The sequence below is a fragment of the Oncorhynchus tshawytscha genome, linkage group LG01, assembly GCF_018296145.1.
Source record: "Oncorhynchus tshawytscha isolate Ot180627B linkage group LG01, Otsh_v2.0, whole genome shotgun sequence".
NCBI classification, from domain to species: domain Eukaryota; kingdom Metazoa; phylum Chordata; class Actinopteri; order Salmoniformes; family Salmonidae; genus Oncorhynchus; species Oncorhynchus tshawytscha.
The window spans coordinates 76,290,289-76,316,350 of NC_056429.1; the positions used below are offsets into that span (position 1 = coordinate 76,290,289).

A 26,062-nucleotide genomic window follows, 5' to 3' on the forward strand; every position below is an offset into this window, starting at 1 on the left:
TATGTAGGTGTCTTTCCTCATGCTGGACAAATTTGCCCCAAGGACCCATAAGGTCTGTCAGGATAGATTTTCCAAATGTGGTATGTAGGCCCATATCTTAGCTTTTCTCAAACTACATTAAGGGATTGGTTAAGAGAGAAAATCTCATTTTACTTGTCCATTTAAATCCATTGTAAACCCTCTTCACAATGGACTATCAACTTGAAACTGTTTAGGGTCATCAAAGACATTACCATGATGAAGCATGTTAAGTTTGTCATTGAAATCTTAGAAAATAAGGAAACGATTAACAATGATTTTTTTTTGGGCTATGCAACGCTTAAATTAATCATAAAGAAATCTCATGAACTAAAAGTAATATTCACTCCAAATGTGGTTTTTGGACTCATCACAATAGTCCCTAAAGAGTTGGAGAAAATAGTGTTGATGCATTCCAAAAAAAAAGCATGTGCATAACCATGGTAGCAATTGAAAGGGTACAGTTTTGAGATTGTGGGAAAATTATTAGACCAAAAAGTGAGGTCACAACAGTTCACCTGACACAAATATGAATCCAGACATTACACTAGACTTTGGGCATTTGACATTTACTGTACTTTTTGCCTCATTTGTTTAACGAAATCTGAAAAAACTCTGGAAAATGTGGGGTAGGTGCAACATAAGACGAAACATTTTTACAAGGGTTTGAGTGAGAGAACTAACTGGTATTTCCTGGTGACCACACACCTGTCCGAAATGTGCACTGTTCCTAAGTAATTTCAATGCACTTTTATGACTCATAGAAGAGTCAACAACTATGTGGTGCTTTTTTGAGCTCTTCTAGCTGTGCCATTGAGGAACTAGACCAAGCTCACTTATAGTTTTGTTTGGAACACAACAATTCAACCCCGCCCTCACACAATTACTGTTTTTGTATACGTAATCCAAAAACGGTCCATTATAAAACACAGTCTGGGTCAGGTGGCCATTATTTGGATCCTGTTCTATTGCCAACATGACTAGCTAAGTTATAAAATACGATATTTCAGTGTAATGCTTTCACAATGCAATTCAGGGAAACATGCATTTTGATGTGCATAAAAAGGAGACGTGTGCATTCAGGTGTGTGTATCGTGGAAAAAATTTATTCACAATAGACAAACGGGGTATGACACCATTTCATCTTGTAACTGTACACCAAACATGGTGATCATAAACATTGACACTGTATTTGACATGTTTTATTATACGGAAGTATGACATGCACATTTGGACTCATGGGTGTTTCACTTGCTTGTATGACATCAAAGCGGTATTTATTATAATCCTCAATGTCTCAGTCCTCTTAGTTTACAGCATTTTCCTCACTAAGAATTTATATTTTTGCAACAGTTGCCCAATTAGCTGTGGGGATGGGGGCAACTTCCATCCCTTGTGTGAGGTGCTCAGAATGGCTGTCCATCAAAACCAATACAGTGCTGTGAAGCACAGAGCTAGAGCTCTGATGTCATGTATAGCATGTTGCTGTACAGCCACTGCATTCCAATTTAGGCATTTATCAGTATCCAATTCTGTAAATCCACTCCACCTTGGCCTATCAACATGAAATCACTATAATGGACGTTCCACACTGAATTTGGTGTTGATATCTCAAAAAACAAGGAAACTTTTAACAACTCATTCTTTACATATGTAGCGCTAATGCTGAAAATCATCTCCAATCATCTTCTAATGAACTATATATCAGATTCACTCCATATTTTGTATTTAGACTCATGATTGCACGTAAAGATATTGTTTCTACATGGAGTGCTTGCTTTGTTATCCAACTGATGTTGTCCTTTCTGTCATCCTGTGAACCCCGTTCATTGCTGCTCACAGTTATATTTTTTAAATTTAAAATCCTAAATCCTGTTCCCAAGTTTATCTCAATGATTGTAGGCATGGAGTGCCAAAAGTTCATAATTTTGAATACACAGTGGATAGGCATAATGTTGGCGTTGTGTTGAATATGTCACCCAAAATGGTGTGAGATGGTACCTGTGGGATATATATATATATATATATATATATATATATATATATATATATATATATTGACCCTATATATTGACCCTATATATATATATTGACCCTATATATATATATTGACCCTATATATATATATATTGACCCAATATATATATATATATATTGGGTCAATCTCAGGCTTGTAAGTATCTAAAGAAATGGGCATTTGGAAAATTGAATGTATTTGAAAGAAATTTTTTATAATGCAAAGGTGGCATCTTTATAGAGGTCACTGAGTGATTTCACACCATTTTGTCTCCATATATCAAAAGCTTTGTCTGCAAGGGATGGTGGAAATAGCCTAAAAACTAAAGGTGAGTAGGCAAGAATATCACTAATATCTAGGTTCAGCTTTAGGTTATTCCATATCTTGGGAGTTTGTCTGACCAGGTAATCTTTACTGAAGGTAGCAAATGGAGCTGGTAGGGGAGAGCATACGATAGCTCTTATTGATGTGGCCATACAGGATTTAGATTGTATAATTGACCCTGGAGTTAAAGTCAAGAGGCTGAATCCAAAACATGATATTATGAATGTTTGCAGCCAAATAATATTTCTGAAAGTGAGGGAGCCCCAAACCCCCTAGTTCTTTTAGATTTTGCATTATGGCTTTACGGATTGGTGGCTTTTTAAAATTCCATATAAGCTATGAGATCATTATGTCCAGCACCTTTTAAAGTTTTAGATACAGCAATGAGGTAAACACCTGTGAAGACTGTACTTTCACTCTCAAATGATCCCTGGAATGTTACTAGGGTCAGATTCTTCTGCATGTGCGTGATAAGTTGAATTACTCCTATTTAACATGATCTATGTATTCGTCGTTGGGAGCCAAGTACCAGGTGCATAGAGAACGCTGTCACAGTGTCAAATGTATCCAGTAAGTAACTTTATCCAGTGAGTATGGAAACTCTCCTTAGAGAGGTTCGCCTGCACTGTAAATTCATGACTCAGGAGAGCTATAGCTCAAAACCAGTTGCAATAATAGCTTTGTCTGTTGTCCATCAATTGATCAGATTTGAAAGTATTTGCATCAAATGGCACTGATCAGAACAATAAATTCTTTGAACGATAAATATTAGAAATTGTCATTTATATTTTAGGTCTATTGCCATTGTTGTAACAATAGTTTATGTACGAGGACATTTTATGAGAGCCTTAATCTCTCATGAACAGATGCAATTACGTAATATTTTAGTTATGGGTGTCTGAGATTGAGAGCCCTAGCTACTGCACAAGACCATTCCTCTACAGTAGAAATTTAGTTTCTATTTAATGTTTCCCAGTTTGTATATTTATGACCTACTTTATCGCAACATATTATGCAGCAAAAAATCACACTGAGAATGTCATGGATTGTGTTGAAAATTAATGAAGTATGATGAAGTAGATAAAGGTGTCCACTCCACCCTCAGAATTCAGCCTCTGGTATGACACATTCTCATATTCTCAGTATCTATTTACCCAAGGTCACCCTAGTATTACTGGTTCTACCTGTATTCTTTGAATTTCAACCTCAACTCCATGGAACGCATAAAATAATAAATACATGTAATGTACAAACTAAACTCACAATTCTGTATCATATTTAATATTGTTTGTATATATATGCATGGTTCATGCTGTTTTAAACCGACACCTCTCTTACACTCAGTGTTTGCCACCTTGTTTTCACTCATTAGATTGAATCAGGTTACAAGTTACATCAAGCCATGACGTTTGAATGTGACTCATTTTCTCCAAAGCATTTCCTTAATAGATGTTGCTACTTACGTTTGTACATGTTTAACTTTTTCCCTTAATTATGGTGTTGTATTGTAGTCCACATATGCCTTAATTACAAAAGGGACCAAATTATGTTGTAGAGATGTCTCTCTTTGAAAGACATTTACAGCCACATAATACTGAAAAGTGGAAGTGCTATGTTAGCTGTTTGAATTATGTAATCAAATGATGAAATGTCCTCATAATTGACTAGTTGAGAATGAAACAGCATGACAACATTCTCATGTTCTCCCAATCTGTGAAAGGACTGCAAGATCAGTAGTGTATCTACAGTAGTCTGTAAAAAAATGTTCTCAGCTTTCTAACAATGCAAGTAAAGCCAGTCTCGAAGCTGTTTCATTTGTAATGTCCTAGATTGGCAATAATAAAATCCTGAATGTTTTGTCTGTATCTCCTGTGATGTATTTCAGGCATCGCTTTTTAAAAAGTTCTAGATCAAGTCAAAGCCAGTACTGCTTCCTCAATAACCAGGGTAGGCTGTCATTGTAAATAAGAACTTGTTCTTAAGTGACTTGCCTAGTTAAATAAATAGCACTAGGATCTTATCACCCCCATTGCAATTATCATTTACAATGATATTCCCAATACACATCTTTCACACCTTCCTATTATTAAGCCAGCTATCATACAGTAAGCCTATTATTTAAATATAGATATGTATCACCCCATAAGTAATCATAATTTGAAGTTTGTGGGGATTGTCATGTCACAAATCCTAGATGATTTCTTCCTGTTCTTATATGCTAATTTTCCCTGGTATGTGACCAAACTATCACCTGGGGGAATACTTTTCAATAGACTGATCCATGGGTTATAAAAAATGATGGCTCTGAAGATTTAAAAAAAATCAACAGGATTGGAAAACATGGCAATGTTATTTATGACGCTTATGAGGACATACTATCAAAAGGTCATGTGAAAAGACGAGATTTTACCATTCATTTCACCATTATCTGAGAGGTAGGCTGATTTGAGGTTATGCAGTTCATCAATTCCATTTAGATAAATATCACTAAAGAGAGCCTTTACAATTTTTATATTTGACATATTTTGTAATCTGATACAAATATATAGTAAATCAAATTTGTTTTACTCTAAATCCATTTCAGCCCTGGGTTCCTAGAATATGCAATAAGTGGATTGATTATGTGTGCCCTGGTCAAGAAAAGTGATTTAGAATGAAATCATTTAAATGCGTGTTCGGGACGAGGAAGAGTGTTGTATTACGATTGGGGGTGTGGTAAGAGGAACTCCAGTGTTCTGCTTTTGTTGTGCGCCTTATAGTGATAAAAAAAAAACTACACAGTTCCCACTTTTGTTTATTCCAGTTGATTTACCATATGGGAGAAAATATATTACTAGAGAATTAACAAAAACAATGTCATAATATTCATTGTTGGAAATGGGTGAAAAATCTATTATTGACATTTTATGTCATCATACTGGACAACTATCCAGTCTTCAAAAGAAGGATCAGTAGAATAATTTTTGTTTTCTGTGACAGCCATAGACACAATGGCTATGTGGCAAACACAATAAGTTTAGAATCAGATGCAGGTTGATTGGTATACATTCATTAAAAATCATAGTTCAGCCCAAAGCCAACAGGCATTTAGTTTAAGTGTTGTGTAAACTGTTGGGTGGTGACGTTTATCTCTTCTCTCTAGGCTTCCCTACAGTGGGCGTTCAGAAAATGCTGTGTAGCTTTTCACACGTGCAAAGAAGAAAGATGCATACATCTGGTCCAAGTCGAAGGCAGTGACAACCGTTTCTCCGGTGGATCTAAAAATAAATTTAAAAAAATCACATTTATGCTGCTTTAGGAGATGGCTACACCTGAGAACTCAGTGAAAAGTTAAATTCCCAATAACTTTTTTCTCTTGCATTGACATTCATTGAATGAATGGTGTCAAATCAAAACCCTAAATTCCCAGTGTATCACCTGTAGTTGATGTGGCAGGAATGGTGAATCCAATTCAGCTTGTTGAAGCTCTGGCGCCCGCCAGACGACAGCTGCAGTCCCACGTGAAAGCTGTGCTCTGTCTCGGGCGCCGCTGGGTTCCGCCGGCAAAACCGAGAGTTTCTCTGGTACTCTGCCACCTTCTGTCAAGAGAGAACACGCACACAGAGATAAGTGACAGTAAGAACTGGACAACCAAAGCACTCTTCAATCATCTGTGAACAATGACGAGTCCAAAAAGTATTTTATCCTATCCTGTGTCCTGCACCAGTTAATAGGTAAGGAAACTGACTCTCTTGTTGGGTTTAAGGTATAACAGGAAAACAAACGGGCCTCCCAAGTGGCGCAGTGATCTAAGGCACTGCATCACTAGCTGTGCCACTAGAGATCCTGGTTCGAGTTCAGGCTCTGTCACAGCCGGCCGCGACCAGAAGACCCATGGAGCGGTGCACAATTGGCCCAGCATTGTCCGGGTTAGAGGAGGGTTTGGCCCGCAGGGATGTTCTTGTCCCATTGCGACTCCTGTGGCAGGCCGGGTGCAATACATGCTGACACGGTTGCCAGGTGTACGGTGTTTCCTGTAACACATTGGTGTGGCTGGCTTCCTGGTTAAGCTGTGTTGTGTTTCGGAGGACACACGGTTCTCAACCTTTGCCTCTCCCGAGTCCGTGTGGGAGTTGCAGCGATGGGACAAGACTAACTACCAATTGGATACCACGAAATTGGAGAGAAAAAAGGGTAAACAAATAAATAACAGGAAAACAAAATATGTAAATACCTTCCCACATCAATTAATCCCTGTCCAATACTGTAACCTCTCTCACTCACCTCTTCTTTTCTCTTGGAGACAACAACAAAGACTTTGGTTTGATTGTCTGTGTCCTGCGACAGACGGTAATGACCACACATAATGGACTCCACTCTGTGTAGAGGGAAAAGAAAAGCCATGAATGTTACAAATCCAACTGTTGTGACCATCTAAAAACACACTATTACCCTTAAATGTGTTACCCAGACTTGGATGCCAGTGTATGTTGCATTTTAAATACCTGGTGTTCCTGCTACGCAGACGAGGAACGGTGACCAGTGGGTCCTCAGGCGTGGTCAGCATCATGACTTGGCCATCAGGGAAGAAACGCAGATATCTGGGGACACAAACAGTATAGCTAGTCTTGTCCGACTGTACAGTCATTAGCATGTCATAACAAGGACACCAGTGACTGACTGAAGCACCAACCTGTAATACTCCACCTGGTGCCAAGCCCTGTAGAATCCATCAAGGGACTCCTCTCCCTGACGGATGTATGCCGTTTTGCTGATGTAAACACCTGCAAAGTCAACATTGAATTTACGAAACATAACAAGCATCTGATCAAATGGGACCAATCTAGTTTTAGCTATGCAACCTTTGCTAGACATGGCAATTGTGCATTGGTATTGAGAAAATTGAGAAGTATATGAAACAAATCCACATATGTTAGAAGGGTTTTTCTTTCTCTAAGGATGATAAATAAGTATTATTCCTTGGTGTTTACCATCAAAGCGCACACGTGGCCTCTCAAGAAACATCTCCCTCCAGGAGTTGAAGGGTACCAGTTTGGTACAGCTCCGACCCCACACTCTTAGACAGGCCGAACGCCAAATTTCTGGGTCCCTGAGGAAAAATCAACACCAAGGGCATAACAATCTGTTTCATTTAAAAAAAACAATACATCATTCAGGAGCCTGTTTTGATACAGTGTATAGACAGTGTTTCACAGCACTAGAAAGTTCAGCATGAATTAAAATGAATCAAAACCATGTTTGTGGCAAGTACATTTAAAATATGTTGGATTTGTAATGACTGGTCTGACCTAGCACAAATGTAGAAGCCTCTACAGACTAGGGAGAGCTGCTCCAGGGCACGCAGGTCCAGATCACTAGACACAACCCAGCGGAATATGTATATCAAGACCTCTGGAGGCAGGGCTGTGGACAGAAACCCAAAGGAACAGACTGACAGTGAGAGAGATGGTGTAATGTATAGAAGTCCATCAACATTTGTGTAAAGGCCAGACAGAAAATCCAGTAAAACCAGACAGAAAATCCAGTATACTAATTGAGTAGTGCAAATCCAATATTCTCCCAGACAGTGGTTAATTGAGTGGTTCCAATCCTGACCAAGATCCCATTGGGATTGAAACATTGTATGCTGGTGCATCTTAATAAACCACTGTGGTAGCATGAGAGTTGCCAACATAACTTTAATGTTATTGGATGTGGGGATTGTTCCTTTCTAACTATTGCAGAAACTCTACCTGAGATGTGCATCTGAGTCATCTCCACCTCAGGAACACATATCTTCAGAGAGTTGTCTTGCAGAGTGAGCTGCTGATGGAAGTAGGCCAGTAGATCCTCTATTTCACCATCCATGTCCTTCTCATTGCTAGGAAACAGATATGCAGTATCATTCATATGGTAGAACTTGTATGGAAAAGAGGCATGACACTTTCAGTATGTAGTCGTCATTGTAGTGTTACTGTATACCAACATATTAAGACTTACCCACCATCTGGATCAGGAGAACGACTGTAGTTGATTTTAAACTCAATGTCAGGCACAATCTGCATTGCCCTGCGATAGTACTTAATTGCTGCAAATTAGGGAGGGGAAAAAGGTTAGCTGTTATTTTGTGTAAAACCATTATTCCCAATCCCAACTATAGCCACACAATAATCCCATTCAAATCATGGTACCATTACTAACATTTGAAATCGTAATTACTTTTAAAATCATACTTTAAGATGATTTAAACATGATGTGCAAAAAAATTCTAAATGGTGCCATGACTTGAATGAGATATGCTCCAAATGCTAAAATGCAGTTGCAGGGAAATAAAACCAAAGCATGGATTGCGGTCATACCTTGTCCATAGACTGCTTACTGATTAAGGAAACCAATGTGTCATTTTGTAATTTGGGTGAACGATACATTTAAAGGTCAATCATTTTGACCATAAAATACAAATTTCATTTTGTGTAGCATATCTCGTCTCAGAGACATACCTTCATAAACAGCTCCATTTTCTTCTTCCTCAACAGCTTTTAGGAACAACTCTCTGGCCTAAGACAAAGAAACAAACGTTGAGAACGATAGTGAAGATGATGCTGATAGCAGGCAGTAAAATATGGTGTAAAACTAATATTCTATGACAGTAAAAATATAAAAAACTCATCATGCAACAATTTCAAAGATTTTACTGCGTTACAGTTCATAAGGAAATCAGTCAATTGAAATAAATTCATTAGGCCCTAATTTATGGATTTCTCAAGACTGGGAATACAGATATGAATCTGTTGGCCACAATTTTTTTTTTAAATAGGTAGGGGTGTGGATCAGAAAACCAGTCAGTATCTGATGTGACTATCATTTGCCTCATGCATTGCGACATCTCCTTTGCATAGAGTTGATCAGGCTGTTGATTGTGGCTTTGGAATGTTGTCCCACTCCTTTTCAAAGGCTGTGCGAAGTTGCTGGATATTGTCAGGAACTGGAACACGCTGTCGTACACGTCGATCCAGAGCATCACAAAACACGCTTAATGTGTGATATGTCTGGTGAGTATGCAGGCCATGGAATAACTGAATTGTGTACAGTCCTTGGGACATGGGGCTGTGATTTATCATGCTGAAACATGAGGTGATGGTGACGGATGAATGGCACGACAATGGGCCTCAGGACAGCATCACGGTATCTCTGTGCATTCAAATTGCCATCAATAAAATGTATCGGGATTCATCTGTAAAGAGCACACTTCTTCAGTGTGCCAGTGGCCATTCAAGCTGAGCATTTGCCCACTGAAGTCAGTGACAATGGCACACTTCAGTCAGGTCAAGACCCTGGTGAGGACTACGAGCACGCATATGAGCTTCCCTGAGACATTTCTGACAGTTTGTGCAGAAATTCTTCAATTGTGCAAACCCAGTTTCATCAGCTGTCTGGGTGGCTGGTCTCAGACGATCCTGAAGGTGAAGAAGCTGGATATGGAGGTCCTGGGCTGGCATGGTTACACGTGGTCTGCGGTTGTGAGGCTAGTTGGACGTACTGCCAAATTCCCTAAAACTACGCTGGAGGCAGCTTATAGTCAAGAAATTAACATAAAATTCTCTGGGAACAGCTCTGGTGGACATTCTTGCAGTCAGCATGCTAATTACACACTCCCTCAAAACTTGAGACATGGCATTGTGTTGTGTGACAAAACTGCACATTTTAGAGTGGCCTTTTATTGTCCCCAGCACCTATGTAAAGATCATGCTGTTTAATCAGCTTTTTGATATGCCACACCTGTTAGGTGGATGGATTATCTTGGCAAAGGAGAAATGCTCACTAACAGGGATGTAAACAAATGTATGTGCAAAATTTTAGAGAAATACATTTAGTGCATATGGAAAATTTCTGGGATATTTTATTTCAGCTCATGATTGGACCAACACTTTACATGTTGTGTTTATATTTTTGTTCAGTGTAAATGGCTCTAACAAAACAGCTTACTTTTTCCTCCCGGGCCAGTTCCTGTTTTCTTCTCAGGTCTGCAGCTCTTGACGACAGTCCTCTGTTCCCCCCATTGGACCCAGAGTTGGGCTTCAGTTCAGACATCCATTGGGCCCTGAACACATTGAGCTCCACCTAGTCACATGAACAATGGTGTATAAGTGATTGACATTAAGGGTTTCCCTAAGTGAACTGAGCGGTCTTGCAAGATTAGCATGCTCTGAGGTTGCCCCATTGGGCAGGTGATTAAAAAAAATATATAGAATACTGCAAAGAATTCCAGGAGCCTAGAACTGATATTTCTGGTTCCTCCCCATTGTTTAAGTGGAAGACAGACAATTTATGGCAGTCTGGCAAGTTGAGCCTACTCTGAGAATGTTTTTACTGATAACTAAATAAAAAATAATTCCAGTACTGATCTTTCTGATTCTTCCCCTATTTGCAGGTGAAAGGCAGGCAATATAATATGGCAATTCTGCGTGTAAATAGCTAATTGATCATGATCTTCAGGCAACCAAAAAAATACTCCTGACAAGTGCATTTCAGACTTTAATGTCAATCCCTGTGTACACACAAAATGCAATAACCCTCAATCTCGTAAACTTTGTTCATAACTGAGTGTATAGGTATGCTATCGTGGCAAAAAAAAACTGCCAATATGAATTTCTATTAAACTCTTTTATCACTCAGAGCGGTCCTGAGACAATTGTTTAGACCTTTGTATAGGCCATCTTACTTGGAGGTTTGAGTCAGAATCTTCATTATCTCCCTCATGATCTTCTACAATGCCATGAGAATTGATAATGCTTTCAGCCTGCAGAAAAAGACAAAAAAAAAACGTATTGTTAAAAAAAAAAAAAAACATCTAGGCCTAAACATGGCAGACTATCAAACGTGGAGTGTCTGACTGTTTTAACAAATAGGGCTTAAATCATCAGCAAATATTGAATCATCAGCAAATATTGATACCCATTCTCCCAAATACAAGCTGTGTTTATGGAAGTGAAGCGGTTAGACAAGACAGACAAACCACACCCAACCAATATTCAAGGAAGGAAAAAGTGATCAATGTTTAAGTTACTTTGAGGTGTGAGCATGCAAAAAAAAAAAATGCACAAGTTAACTACAACACTATTATTCAAACAAATTTGGCACCACAATAGCTAGCTAGCTGGCAAACAAACAAGCACCCTTTCTTGGCTTCACCTATCCCCAACATGGCACTAGCTAGTTGACGTTACCTAAACAATTGCAAACTCAACTCCACGATTTATGATGGATTTGAACAGGGACTTGTGCGGCGGACTGGAGTTTCTATGTCACATAAAAGTGATCAAAAACGATGTATTTCCGCACGAAATAGCATTAATTTATACAGAGGACACTGTCATGTGTAAATGCAGGCTATTATTCGGTTGCTGAAATCCGTCGTTTTTTACATGTTTATAAAAACGTATCTGACGTCGGAGCTCCAGTCCGCCCAAACTAGTTGCCCTCAACTCCGTCGTAAATCGTGGAGTTGGCTACTTAAAGAAGCAAGAAGGGTTTAGCATACCATTGCCATGTTTTATTTGTCAAACAGTTAGCTAGTATGTATATTCATCTGTTGACACCTGGTCATTTTAATTTATCAATACATTAAGTATCGGTAGCTGACTAGCGAGTTAGTTCGTATCCTTCGTGTTTACGAGACAGGTCATGCAACCACCAGCAAAGCAGTAGGCGTTAGTGACCATACTTGCTGGCTAGCTACGTTAGCCTAGCTAGCTAGATAACAACTGCCTATGTGCAAGGCTTAGCCATAGCAAACGACATTGAGCTACCATCGTGGTCTTCTGTTGTCCGTAAACGTATTCAAATGAGGGTCTACAGATCACGGTCAGAAAAACGGACAACACATCGGGGAAATTTGAGAGATCGCAGAAATGCAGCCATTTCGTCGACTTGTCTCGAACAGCTGAGTACTTATACTGTGTTCAAAACGACTGGGAACTCGGAAATATCCGACTTCACTGCGTTAAATACAACGGGGAACTCTGGGGAAAAACGAACTCCGACTGGGAAACTCGTTTTGAATGGTCGAGTTGGAATTCAACAACTCGGAATTCCATGTCAGAAACTCGGGCATCTGTGTTTTACTCTGAGCTGAAGATCACTGACATCATGATTTGACATCGTTCTTTTCCGATTTCCCAGTTGTCTTGAAAGCACCAAGTGTAGAGCATTAAAAAAAAAAAAAGGGGGTCAGCATCTGGCAGAACGCCCAGAATATGTTATTTAAATTAAGTCAGAGACGGAGCCAGTCACATGTGGGATCCAATCCAATTATTAATGTGTATGTAGGTTTAGATAGCAGTATATAAGTCTCTATGTAAGGAACGCCCTTTTTAGACCTCACTTCAGACCAGTACTTATTTTTTATTTTATTTTACTAGGCAAGTCAGTTAAGAACAAATTCTTATTTTCAATGACAGCCTAGGAACAGTGGGTTAACTGCCTGTTCAGGGGCAGAACGACAGATTTGTACCTTGTCAGCTCAGGGATTTGAACTTGCAACCTTTCGGTTACTAGTCCAACACTCTAACCACTAGGCTACCTTGTGCATCAAAGTTTGACTGTGACCTCTCCAGCTTGCTGACAATAAAGAGTGATTCATTTAATATTAACTTTGAGTGTCCTGTGAAAGAATTTCCACAATTAATTTAGTGTTGCTGTCCGGAGCAGGCACCTTTGAAAGGAGTGATTACTGGGGTGGAGTTAAGTCTTGAGGTGGAGCAACTGAAATGGAAGATTCGCTGTGTCCGTGACGACAGACAGTGTCTTCTCAGTTTAACCAAGTTCGCCACAGGTTCTGCGTCGCCGTTTGGTGCGACGCAGAACCTGTGGCGAACCTGGTTAATCTGAGAAGACACTGTCTGTCGTTATGATGTAGAGTTTTTACCAGACAAAGTCATGTTAGGATATGTCAGTTATTCTGTGACAGCTTTTGTGCTGAACCCACTAAGGTGTTTTAGATGTCAAGCTCATGGTCAGGTTGCAGTAGTCTGTAGGAGGGAGATTCTGAGATGTGAGAAGTGTGCAGGAGGGCATGGGACAAAGGAATTTGTAGTATCAGTGGATGTGTGTCAATTGTGGGGGTGCCCATGTTGCTAGGGATCAGAAGTGCCCGGTGTGAGGCAGGTTGAGGTTGGCAGGGTGAGAGTAGAACAGATGGTGTCCGATGCTGAGGCAGTGAAGAGAGTAGAGGATGATAGGTCAAGAGTGAGTAGTAGCTCTAGGCCAATACAGAGTGATATGAATTTGTGCTTCAGTTAGCATTCATTGTCATGGTTATCAACTGTACTGCAGAAATGTTACATAAATCACAAGAGTTTACAAGGTGTGTTGAACGAAAGACTCCCGTCCTCCCAGGCCGGATAATTTGATGAAATAGTGGTATATACTGTAGGCGTAGGGTTAGTTGGTGGTGCATTTTTGTGTGTGTGTGTGTGTCACAAAATGTAATGTCATCGACCACACACTACCGCACAGTAGGTGGTGGCATGCACAAACAAAATATTTGAATGCCATGATACCAGTAGGTGGCGGTAATATAACATTGGTTGCCAAACACCACTGAAGAAGAATACGCAAATCTGCTACACCCTTGCCTTGGTGGTCGTGCAGCTGTGATTTGTTGATGGGCCTATGTGAGGGTGGTTGACTATTGGAGTTCAGCGATGCTTTGTTCATCGAGTTGAAACAGAGTGGGTGAGCATCTTTTACTCTTAGTTTTTGTCATTATCAGCAGCAATCAGAGATTGATCGTGTGCCTAGCGTTAGCTAGCTAACCAACGCGTTAACGTTAGCTCGCTGCAGTATTGTTTTGTTTCTTGTTGCAGCTGTGAGTTATCTAGCAGTACTGCTAACTATGTAAACATTGAAATTATGGTAATCTTTACCAGACAGTTTTTTGTTTACACTTAATCTTATGCATGTCTTTTGGTAACGTTAGGTCACTAGCTAGCTAGTGATGAAATAGCTAGACTCAAAGTATGTACTCTTAATTAGTAGTGTCCTACCGACAGTTGCAGCCCACAGTAGTTTTCAGTTGCAACTGGTTTCTGGAGGCCTTCTTCGCATAAACAGGTGTTCGGAGCATGGTAGATAGCTAATTACTGTAACACAGGTGGTCTGCTCCGGTCTGTTTTGTGTGGTAACACTAACCCTAGTAATTTAACCTTTCGTTTTCTATTTATTATTTCTCGCTGATATGGAAGATATTCCTTATGTTTCCAAACCGTACCGCAAGCGATGCGTGTTCACGTTTAGAAAACCGATGCTTTCATCAATAGGCGCTAGATATGTTAACCTTTAACGAAAATACATTTGGCCTGTCATGCTTAACAGTCCAAGTTCATTTGCATAATTTTGTGGAATGACATTGGTGCGTTTCGTTCGTGGTCATGTATTTTATCACACGCGCCAGCATATAGATAGAGCCGACTTAGTTATTGCCTAAAAAATAACAATTATAAATGCAATCGCGTGTTTAACTGTTGTGGTGGCCACGATTAAAACTAGTATTTTTATTTTATTTATCCATCTCAACTCGTAATTAAAGCGCGCCTCCCATTTGCCATTCGAGTGCATAGGCTATAGTCAGCGGTAAGGCAGGCTATGTCACCCACCACTATGCAATGAGAGCTTGAGGCTTTTTTACTTTACTTCAAATAATGTTTTATCCTGACTCAAAGTAGCCTTGCCAAAATCCATCCACAGAAACGTGGAGGCAATTATTTTAGACTTCCTCATGCCTTTAACCAGCATTTCTTTCCTGTTTTATTGGTTTTCATGTCAACTTTCTTTCCTTGTCCAGAAGCTAAAAGCACAATCCTAGTCATATTAGCAACTAACGTTAATCCTAGTCATATTAGCAACTAATCATAGTTGTTGCTATTAGATGCCCCCTCCTTCAAAATGTCTAATAGATTTTCATCTCTGACAGATGGAACCGCTCAGGTTAGGTGCGCTGTTTAGAACGGTGTTTTCCCGCGAATGTTTGAAAATGACGTTTTATAAGCTTCTATTAGCTTGCATGCTCAACAGTAAGCTATATAATTTTGACTGTAAGATGATATACTTTCTATTGTTGCATGTTTCCATTAAGCTCTTAATTTAAATTGTCCGTTCCTTGTATTTTCTGGGTAAAAAATATTTGTTGATCGGTTAAGGTTACTGAGGGTCAGTTAGTCGCCAGCAAAATTGACTGAAATTTGCATCCCTAAATTAGGTGCTAAAGGTAGTTGGCATTTACCAAGTGTATATTTTCCCTCTGATTTCATTGCTGGTTTTATGGTTTCCTCTAATGACATCCCATCCCTTTTCCTCAGGAAGAGGCAAGAAGCCCATGACAACATGAGTCCTACAGCTGTGCCTGTGGTCCACTGCTGTTGTCACAGGAAAATCTGGTTACACTCAACAGATGCAGGGGGCTTCAAGCCTGCCACCTCTGTGTTCCTCCTGCCCATAGTGATCTGATCTTCCCCTAGGCAATGGCGAGGAGAGGGCAGCGCCATGAATAGATACACCACTCTCAGGCAGCTCGGGGATGGCACCTACGGCTCAGTCATCCTCGGCCGCAGCCTGGAATCAGGGGAATTAGTTGCCATTAAGAAGTGAGTGTAGGGCACATTGTCATTGAAATATTATTATTATGAAAAAATATGTCTGATCTCTGTGTGCCTGTCCAGTCCATCCTTGCAGGGATGGTAGCTAGTGTAGGCTACATATTATCCTCTGGTAGCTAAATTGAAGGGCTTTAGCCTACAAGTGGATGTAGCTGCTAAGCCGTGTTGTAAAATGAGCTGTCAGTGCTTGTGGGATTTGCTATGAATGGCATTAGCAGGTGGCCACTCCCACAGTACGTGTGGTTAAGCTGACAGCTGGCTAGACAGATGTATTAGACAAATAAAAGTGCACAGATGACCAACAGGCCCACCCATTTATCTGATTTAAAAAAGCATCTCTTGGTGGGTACAGTACCTTTGGGCAGCACCATAAAAGCCTCTGGATTCTATTTATAGCTTTGACAGGAAGTGTGTGTGTCAGCCGCAGACGAGCAGCATAAATCCAAGCTAATAAATCAATGGCTAGTATGACATTACTATCTGTTCCAGCTGGCGGATAGCTGTTGAAATGTAGGTAGTGTTTAGGGTAAGCAGCAAATTTTCGACCATGGAGCAAAACATTTATTTTATTTAACAGAGCATTTTCTAAATTCCCACGAACCACCTGCAACTAGCCATGGAAGTTTAGAAGACAGAGGTGGCTTCCAAGTCGGGAATTGAGAAAGTAGCCTATTGCCAAGTAAAGGTTGGTTGTAAAAGCAACGCTACTGTACCTGTAGACTTTGTCATTGCGCTAACGCTAGTTAGGATTGGCTCGTGAAACTACCACTAACTTCCTTCATACCCATACATGTAGAGATATAAAAATGTTATCCACAAGTTCGTCTGACTCTGGGCAGGTAGAACATGCCAGAATCATGCAGTATCCCTCACTACCAACGTATCAGCGGCTATCTGCCAGCTGGAACATATAGTAATGTTGGACTAGCCATTATTAACTGTGTAAATCCATGATGTTGGTTGTTTCTCTGTCTTGAGATTGAAATAGAGAAGGCCTACATGTTATGAACATGTTTGGTGTTTTCAATCATATATTTTACGCACTACGTATTCATCTCTTATGACTCAAACCTATATCAATTAAGAGTCCCAGTATGTTTTATAATCAAAAGGATCTATGATGTCTGTCCCTTTTATTAATAGGATAATAAAGCCCTTTGACGATGAAGCCCTTTATCTACTTGGAGTAAGAGTAAGATGAACTTGTGGGTACCAGTTTTACTTCACAAGGAAGTTGCTAAGTAGCGCTATTGCTGGTAGATACCTTAGACTTCCAGTCATTGCTCTAATGCTAGTTATCATAAATGGTATCCATTAGTTCTTCTGACTCTGGGAAAGTAGATAAAGGGTTTCATTGCCAAAATATCCCTTTAAGTTAAGCTAATCGTGAATGATTGCAAATTTGTTTCAGAATGAAGAGAAAGTTCTACTCATGGGAAGAATGCATGAATCTTCGTGAGGTCATAGTAAGTGCTCCTTTCCAGATATGATGCTTGTGAGTAAAATGCTCCACCTATTGATTCCAAAACATGGAAACATATTAAATACAACCTACCACAGTTGTTGACTGTTTCACCTGTTACAGTTTTTGTATGACTATTTAAATTCCACCTCAGCTCAGAACCACAGAAACCAGCACAAGTAATCTAGAAGGTGATTCTTCTGTTTACTGCCCTTGGATTTGAACTCTAGATCCTGTGCCAGACATTCATTCCTTACTTTAGAGCTTGGTACCAAAGAAGCATAGCAGCATATTAGAATAATCCAGCCCCTGAGGGATCTTAGTTGGAATGTCAGCTGTAAATAGCATGTGCCACCACCAAGACCCATAATGACTTTCCCTTCTACTAAGAAGATATGGCATGCTGAAAGTTGCCTCCATACTGTCCAGTGCATGGGAAAAGAGTCCTGCTTCACCCGTTTACTGTGACTTGTATTTATTATGGATCCCCATTAGCTTCTGCCAAGGCAGCAGCTACTCTTCCTGGGGTCCAGCAAAATTAATGCAGTTTATACAATTTTTAAACATTACAATACATTGACAGATTTCACAACCCACTTTGTGTCCTCAGGCCCCTACTCTACCACATATCTACAGTACTAAATCCATGTGTATGTTATTGTGTGTGTGCATGTGGCTGTGCCGATGTTTGTTGCTTCACAGTCCCTGCTGTTCCATGAGGTGTGTTAATTTTTTAAAATCTGCTTTTAAATCTAATTTTACTGCTTGCATCAGTTACTTGATGTGGAATAGAGTTCCATGTAGTCATGGCTCTATGTAGTACTGTGCGCCTCCCATAGTCTGTTATGGACTGTGAAGAGTCCTCTTGTGGGGTATGCATGGGTGTCTGAGCTGTGTGCCAGTAGTTGACAGACAGCAATTTTCCTAAGTCGTTTTTTGTGGCTCCTGACCACACGACTGAACAGTAGTCAAGGTGTGACAACTAGGGTCTGTAGGACCTGCCTTGTTGATAGTGTTGTTTAGGCAGAGCAGCACTTAATCTCCCCATCTTAGCTACTGTTGTATCAATATGTTTTGACCATGACAGTTTACAATCCAGGGTTACTCCAAGCATTTTAGTCATCTCAATTTCCACATTATTAATTACACAATTTAGTTTAGAGTTTAGTGAATTATTTCTCCCCCCCCAAAAAAATTATGTTTAGAAATATTTAGGGCTAACTTATTCCTTGCCACCCACTCTGAAACTAACTGCAGCTCTTTGTTAAGTGTTGCCGTCATTTCAGTTGCTGTAGTAACTGACGTGTATAGTGTTGTCATTCCCATACATACACTGGTTTTGCCAAAGTTAGTGGCATGTCATTAGTAAAGATTGAAAAAAGCAAGGTGCCTAAACAGCTACCCTGGGGATTTCCTGATTCTACCTGGATTATATTTGAGAGACTTCTATTAAAGAACACCCTCTGTGTTCTGTTAGACAAGTAACTGTTTATCCACATTATAGCTGGGGGTGTAAAGCCATAACACAAGTTTTTCCAGCAGTAGACTATGATCAATAACGTCAAAAGGTGCACTGAAGTCTAACAAGACGGCCCACACAATCTTTTTTTCATCAATTTCTCTCAGCCAATCATCAGTCATTTGTGTAAGTGCTGTGCTTGTTCAGTGTCCTTCCCTATAAGCTTGCTGAAAGTCTGTCAATTTGTTTACTGTGAAATAGCATTGTATCAGGTCAAACAACACTGTTTTTTTCCCCCAGAAGTTTACTAAGGGTTGGCAACAGGCTGCTTGGTCGGCTATTTGAGCCTGTAAAGGGGGATTTACTATTCTTGGGTAGTGGAATGACTTTAGCTTCCCTCCACGCCTGAGGGCACACACTTTCTAGTAGGCTTAAATTTAAGATGTGGCAATATCGTGTGCTATTATCCTCAGTAATTTTCCATCCAGATTGTCAGACCCCAGTGGCTTGTCATTGTTGAGCTGCCCTGGTTTCCTTAAAACATTAAAAAGCATAAACAATCACTAATTGCTGCACTTTTAGAAATACCAGTTGTCTCCCACACTGTACCCAAGATGATAAACAGGTTATTAAAAATATATAATCTGACCTTTTTTTTTTCATCCAGGTGAGTCGATAAAGAACCAATTCTTATTTACGATGTCATCCTGGCCAGTGACGCTGGGAAGTGCTTTGATTGTCAAACCATGTTTTGATTTTGAACAAAAATGTTTTGTTGTATGGCAGGTTTGTGTGAGGCCTTGAATGTGTTAATATTTTATGTATCGAAGTCTTACATGGAGTGTTGCAGAGCTGTTTTTGATGATATACAGATTGAGGTGATTTCTTTATGCCTTCTTGATTGCTGAGGTAGCATCTAATTTGTTCCTTCTTTCAGTCCTTGAAGAAACTCAACCATGCGAATGTGGTCAAACTCAAGGAGGTTATACGGGAAAATGACCATTTGTACTTTGTGTTTGAATACATGAAGGAGAACTTGTATCAACTAATGAAAGACAGGTAAGTAATTTTTTTGATTAAAAAAAAATTGATTCACACAGCCTAAATATAGGCTACTTGAAATGGGTTCAATGCTTTGGGGATACATTTTCTCAGTATGTCAGGTCAAAATCATGGTTCATGTATTGTTATTTGTATCATGTTACAGGTCTCGGCTGTTCCCTGAATCTGCTGTGCGAAATATTATGTTCCAGATACTGCAGGGATTAGCATTTATTCATAAGCATGGTATGATCCACTTATCAGAATAATACACTAGCATGGAGATGTTTTTTAGTTGCACATTTCTATAAATGAGGTACACTTGTTACTTTGTATGCTCACTGTATGATTTTCCCCTCAGGTTTTTTTCACAGGGATATGAAACCTGAGAACCTTCTGTGCATGGGACCAGAGCTGGTGAAAATAGCTGACTTTGGGCTTGCCCGTGAGATAAGATCTCGGCCGCCGTACACAGACTATGTTTCAACAAGATGGTTTGTTTTGTTACCTTCATAGGATGTGTCTATGACACCATTTTGTGATTGATCAAGTTCTGTCTCACTGATCAATCTGAATTTATTGGTCTCCTTTTCTGTCAGCTTGTGACAACATGATTCCTCTTGTATTTTCTCATGTGGAGCATCAACCAGCCTATAAAGCCTTTCTCGCTTCCTTGTGTTGAGACCTTAGACTGCTGCTCTATGTAGTCATTGAACACTGTTCACTTTAATGTTTACGTAATGTCTATTGTTCTAAAAATCATTTCTGTAGTTAGACAAAGATTAGCATTCCTGCAACATTATACTGTTTGAATTTGATTTAAACCAATTGATTACTCACTTTATGTACAGTGCATTCGGAAAGTATTCAGACCCCTTGACATTTTTCACATTTTGTTACGGTACAGCCTTATTCTAAAATGTATTAAATAGATTTTTTTTCCCTCCGTTAACCTACACACAATACCCACGGTGGCCTCCATCATTCTTAAATGGAAGAAGTTTAGACCCGACCAAGACTCTTCCTAGAGCTGAGTAACAGAGTTCCTCTGTGGAGATGGGAGAACCTTCTAGAAGGACAACAATCTCTGCAGCCCTCCATCACTCAGGCCTTTATGGCAGTGGCCAGATGGAAGCCACTCCTCAAACAAGATTCTCTGGTCTGATGAAACCATGATTGAACGCTTTGGGCGGCCGAGTCCAAGTGTCACGTCTGGTGGAAACCCGGCACCATCCCTACGGTGAAACATAGTGGTGGCAGCATGCTGTGGGGATGTTATCCAGCGGTAGTGACTGGGAGACTAGTTAGGATTGAGGGAAAGATGTACAGAGATCCTTGATGAAAACCTGCTCCAGAGTTCTCAGGACCTCATACTGGGGCGAAGGTTCACCTTCCAACAGGACAATGACCCTAAGCACACAGCCAAGGCAACGCCTGAGTGGCCTCGGGACAAGTTTCTGAATGTCCTTGAGTAGCCCAGCCAGAGTCCGGATTTGAAACCAATTGAACATCTCTGGAGAGACCTGGCAGAGCTTGAGAGGATCTGCTGAGAAGAATGGGAGAAACTCCCCAAATACAGGTGTGCCAAGTTTGTAGCATCATACCCAAGAAGACTTGAGGCTGTAATCGCTGCCAAAGGTGCTTCAACAAAGTACTGAGGAAAGGGTCTGAATACTTATGTAAATGTAATATTTCCATTTTTTTAATGAATTTGCAACAATTTCTAATGACCTGTTTTTGCTTTGTCATTATGGGGTATTGTGTGTAGATTGAGGGGGGGACGGGGACATTTAATCAATTTTGAAACAAGGCTGTAACGTAACAAAATGTGGAAAAAGTAAAGGTTTCCCTATTTGTCTATACATCCCAAGTATATCTCGGACTCTGACATTGCTAGTTCTGATATTTGTTTCTTCTTTTTTGGGGGGGAGGGGGGAATTATTTGTGTGTTACTATGGTTCTTTTAGACATTTACTGCATTGCTGGAGTTAGGAACAAAGGCATTCCCCTTTACCTGCTTTAACATCTGCTAATCTGTGTATGCGACAAACTTTGATTTGATCTCCAGGTACAGAGCTCCAGAGGTGCTGCTGAGGTCCACCACCTACAGCTCTCCTATAGACCAGTGGGCTGTTGGCTGCATTATGGCAGAGCTCTACACCCTCAGGCCTCTGTTCCCAGGCTCCAGTGAAGTGGACACCATCTTCAAAATTTGCCAAGTCTTGGGAACTCCAAAGAAGGTAGCCTTGTTCTCTGGGGCTGTTAGATCCAGTATATCAACCTGACTATAAGCTATACTGTCCTCACATCTTCATGTAGAATGTCTCATGGTGGTGTTAAATGCATAAATCAAACCTCACTGAAGATGTGATTGGTCTTGTGTGACATGCTTTTGAAATTAATAATTTAATTTGTCATAACATTTTTAAAATGTTCTGTTTTATTTCTGTATGGTGAAATTTAAGCATTTCAATAATAGGTTTTTTATCCACTTCCTCTAGAATGACTGGCCAGAGGGCTTCCAGTTGTCGTTAGCCATGAATTTCCGCTGGCCTCAATGTGTACCCAGTAATCTAAGGAGTCTGATCCCCAGCGCAAGTACTGAGGCCATCCACCTCATGAGAGACTTACTCCAGTGGGACCCTAAGAAGAGGCCAGCCTCTGCACAGGTAGCTAACCCTGGCTGGGACATATCTCTGTTATAAACTGTACTAAAATAAATGTCGAGAATGGATTGATTTGAACATGCATGCATCCGTAGAATACTTATTTTAACATCCACCAATAGACTGGTGAATACTGAAATAATTAATAGATCTACAGCTATGTTAGCTTCTGCATAGCTAAACAATTGTAGATATTCTAACATTTAATGGCATGTTGGCTGATTAATATGTCCTGCTTAGGGCTCAATGGAAACCAATCAATCATTTTATTCTCCATTTGCAGGCCCTTAGGTACTCGTATTTCTACGTGGGTCAGGCGTTGGGCACTCCTCAGCAGATCCTGGAGCAGGGCAGGCCTCAGCCTGGTCCTCTACCTCCACAACCATCACAGCCGCAACAACCACTGCTGCTCAACCCAGTGCCCCCTCCCCAGTCAGTGACCCCAAATCCACATTTCACCTCGTCCAGGCCCCTGCAACAGATCGAGCGAGCCCCCACCCTGGTTCCATTATACCAGAGGCACACAGAGCTGCTGCGAGAGCAGCCCAACCGCATTGTGAAGCAGGAGGAGACTGCGAGAGTCCCACTGACCCGTTTACCTTACATTGTTGAAAAGAGCTTGCCGAGCCAGGTAAGTTTGCGGTCATCAACCAGGGCTAGCTGAGCACGAATGCTTGTCATCAGTGTAGTCATGTCATTAGATGTTAGAATACCTTGTTAAATTCATCCACAATTCAATGGCTAGGCATGCAAAGTTGATGAAATGTAATTGAACCATTTTTCTTATTTGTTAATACACTATTTCCTTTTCCCAGTTGACCCAGGAGGCTGAAAATGCCAACTTCTTAAGCTATCAGGTGAAACCTAAGGGTGGAGGACGCCGGCGATGGGGCCATGGCTCAGGCCTTTTAAAGGGTGACGGCTGGGATGACTTTGAGGACACAGAGTTGACCTCTCTAAGTGTTCTGTGCAAAATAAACGTTCCTACTGAAAAACGAAGAGAGGAGACTTTGAGCAGGTGAGACTGTCCCCATGTGTTATCAGTTTGATATTTTCAGAAAGGCTTTATGTATTTCTGCTTTGTCTTTCAGGTACGGAAATGTTTTGGATGTCAGCAACCCCAAAGTTAAGGGGCAGGTGTCGACAGGTGACAATGCACCTTTGAATCTGAACAAGGCCATGTCCTACCAGGAGCCTTTGAGGACAGCCTCTGCCAAACAGCATTACTTGAAGCAGTCAAGATATCTACCAGGTAGAAAATACAAAAACATGACCACCTTTACAAATTCATATTTTCTGTAAGGAATGTCTAGTTACTGCTTATGTATATCCATAAAATGGGGTCACTCATTTTTCGGCATTGAGACTTTTTTTATCAGTAAACTTTGAACTCGTTTTATTTGCCATTTGTCTACCAAATCAGAGACATGCATGTACATGCTCTGATATAGAATGCCAAATTATTTTTTAAATCTGGGTGAAACTACATTATTTTCATCACTTGATTTATCAATGATAATCTAAGGATTTGTTAATGTTGCTGAGTCATGATGATTTAGTCTAGTTGAGCCACAAGGGGCAGCTTGTTGTGAATTAAGTTACATTGCAAACTTTCTCAACTTCTACTTCCTAATCTCTTGTATCTCACCTGCAGGTTTAAGTACCAAAAAGAATATGGCAATAAATTCCAACAAAGACTACAGTGAAAGCAACCTCCGGGGCAGCAGGAGTATTCCTGTAGGAGGGACGTTTCCTAGCAGAAACACTCATGGTAACGGTTTGGGTTGGGACCAACGTCCTGTCACCTTACTAAACAGAGGGCTGTGGTATAAGCTAGGATAATTTCTGTCTGTGTTTACAGCAAAAATGTAACTTTCATGTCCTTTTATCTTTGATGGCCCAATCACAGGTTCAAATACACTTCCAAGTGGATATGTACCATCCTATTTCAAAAAAGAGGTTGACTCTGCCGGTCAAAGAGTGCAACTTGGACCTATAGGGGACTCAGCAGCATCAAGTGAGTGATCTTTGTAGTCTCAATGCACAGTTGTCAACCCAGGCTTAGTGCTGTGTAATAATGTGGCTTGTCCCTGCTGTCACAGATTATGCAACCTGGAGGTCGTCAAGCAGAAGTCAGGTGGGTGCCTCATCCTATGTGCCGTCACCCACCAAGACTACATCTGGCCTACAGTCTCGCCCCCCAGTACAGGCCATCCATGGGCGCACAGACTGGTCTGCCAAATATGGACACCGCTAGTGGCCTCTTTGGGGCATTTGTGTTATGGCCTGGTACAGATGTCTGTATTCCTGATTTTCTCTTTTCCCTATAAAAGGAAAACATCAGTTTTTCATATCGAAGTATGTATGTGTTATACAGCAATAACCTTGGTTTTGTATTATTCTGTGTGTGTATTATATGGCTAAATGCACTCAGCAAAAAGTTGGTGTTATCACATGCAATAGATTTATTTTTAAATTTTGTTCGGTGACAAATTCCCTACCCGGTTTGTTTATTGCATAGCTTTCTCACCCCCTTTGTTGCCTTTAGAATGTTTATTCCATAGATTTTGTAAAACGCCTCCATGATTTTTAAATGACCTATCCAGTCTTTATGCATTTTATATTGCAAATATCACTGTGATATTTTGGCTGAACCCTGTTTTTATGTTGCCGATTTGTCTTGTTTTTGTTTTAATATATTTATCTTGGTGCTTTCTTTCATGAAATATTCTGTAATGCAATACAGAAAAACACTTGTATTTGATGCATTCTTTTAGATTTTATTCATTGTTCAAGTTTTTTTTTAAACAACTTATTTCAAGCAGAATTGCTAACACTATTAGCATTAATATTATCTTTGTATTGAATGACATGGCTTTTTTTTTTTTTATTGAGCGAGAGAGAGGCCATACTGTTGACTTGGTTTATCTGCTGGGCCAAATTGTACAAATGTAACTGCCAGTTACCAAATGCCATTGCAAAAAAAAATGTTTTATGTGGTATTGTAATAACTGTTTTTGGACAAGCTGTAAGGTCATGTCTTTGACATCAATTCTGTTTTGGTTTTATATTCAATAAACTCATTGGTGGATAGACTCTAATTTTGTTAATTGCTTTAATTTGATAATGCATCGTCCAGAAACATTCTTTCCCATAAAATGTTTGAATTTTCAAACTAGTTTAATTTGGAAGGCAGAATTTTTTTAAATAAAAAAATATTTTCAAAAATTACTTATGCATTTAAAACAGAACCCTACTCATTACTCCATGTGCATAACCTAGCCTAGGCTCACTTGTTCTCACATTCAATAAGATTTAGTTAGCCCATCGCTTTAAATATTGAGAAAGACCCATACGAATTGTAGTTACGTTTTGAAATGCTAATATTTAAAAATGGCGTTTTATGACCTCTTGAAGAAATGTAGGCGCAAAATCGTCAGA

General features: G+C 40.0%; 2 protein-coding genes across 6 annotated transcripts; one reads left to right on the top strand and one right to left on the bottom strand.

The window, feature by feature from the left end:
• Window positions 1–5,140: 5,140 nt before the first annotated feature.
• On the bottom strand, window positions 5,141–12,334 carry LOC112256939 (F-box only protein 9). 2 transcript variants are annotated; one of them, XM_024430543.2, is made up of 13 exons: window positions 12,148–12,334; window positions 11,061–11,138; window positions 10,325–10,459; window positions 8,839–8,896; window positions 8,339–8,426; window positions 8,092–8,219; window positions 7,648–7,762; window positions 7,330–7,448; window positions 7,032–7,122; window positions 6,844–6,939; window positions 6,623–6,716; window positions 5,777–5,937; window positions 5,141–5,616 (listed from the first exon to the last, which is right to left on the bottom strand). In XM_024430543.2, exons 1-13 carry the CDS (start codon window positions 12,148–12,150, stop codon window positions 5,508–5,510), a joined length of 1,275 nt encoding a protein of 424 aa, XP_024286311.1. In that variant the 5' UTR covers window positions 12,151–12,334; the 3' UTR covers window positions 5,141–5,507. The 2 variants fall into 2 exon arrangements, with proteins under 2 accessions (XP_024286311.1, XP_024286305.1); XM_024430537.2 differs by lacking the exon at window positions 12,148–12,334 and adding an exon at window positions 11,880–12,105.
• Window positions 12,335–13,266: 932 nt separating this feature from the next.
• LOC112256960 (serine/threonine-protein kinase ICK) lies at window positions 13,267–25,717 on the top strand. 4 transcript variants are annotated; one of them, XM_024430565.2, is made up of 14 exons: window positions 13,267–14,074; window positions 15,697–15,981; window positions 17,405–17,459; window positions 19,852–19,973; window positions 20,122–20,201; window positions 20,317–20,449; window positions 22,024–22,195; window positions 22,457–22,624; window positions 22,905–23,252; window positions 23,437–23,639; window positions 23,713–23,873; window positions 24,276–24,392; window positions 24,531–24,638; window positions 24,724–25,717. In XM_024430565.2, exons 2-14 carry the CDS (start codon window positions 15,881–15,883, stop codon window positions 24,876–24,878), a joined length of 1,923 nt encoding a protein of 640 aa, XP_024286333.1. In that variant the 5' UTR covers window positions 13,267–14,074; window positions 15,697–15,880; the 3' UTR covers window positions 24,879–25,717. The 4 variants fall into 4 exon arrangements, with proteins under 4 accessions (XP_024286333.1, XP_024286339.1, XP_024286343.1 ...); XM_024430571.2 differs by having other exon boundaries at window positions 13,268–14,070; XM_024430575.2 differs by lacking the exons at window positions 13,267–14,074; window positions 15,697–15,981 and having other exon boundaries at window positions 17,412–17,488.
• The last annotated feature ends 345 nt before the right edge of the window (window positions 25,718–26,062 follow it).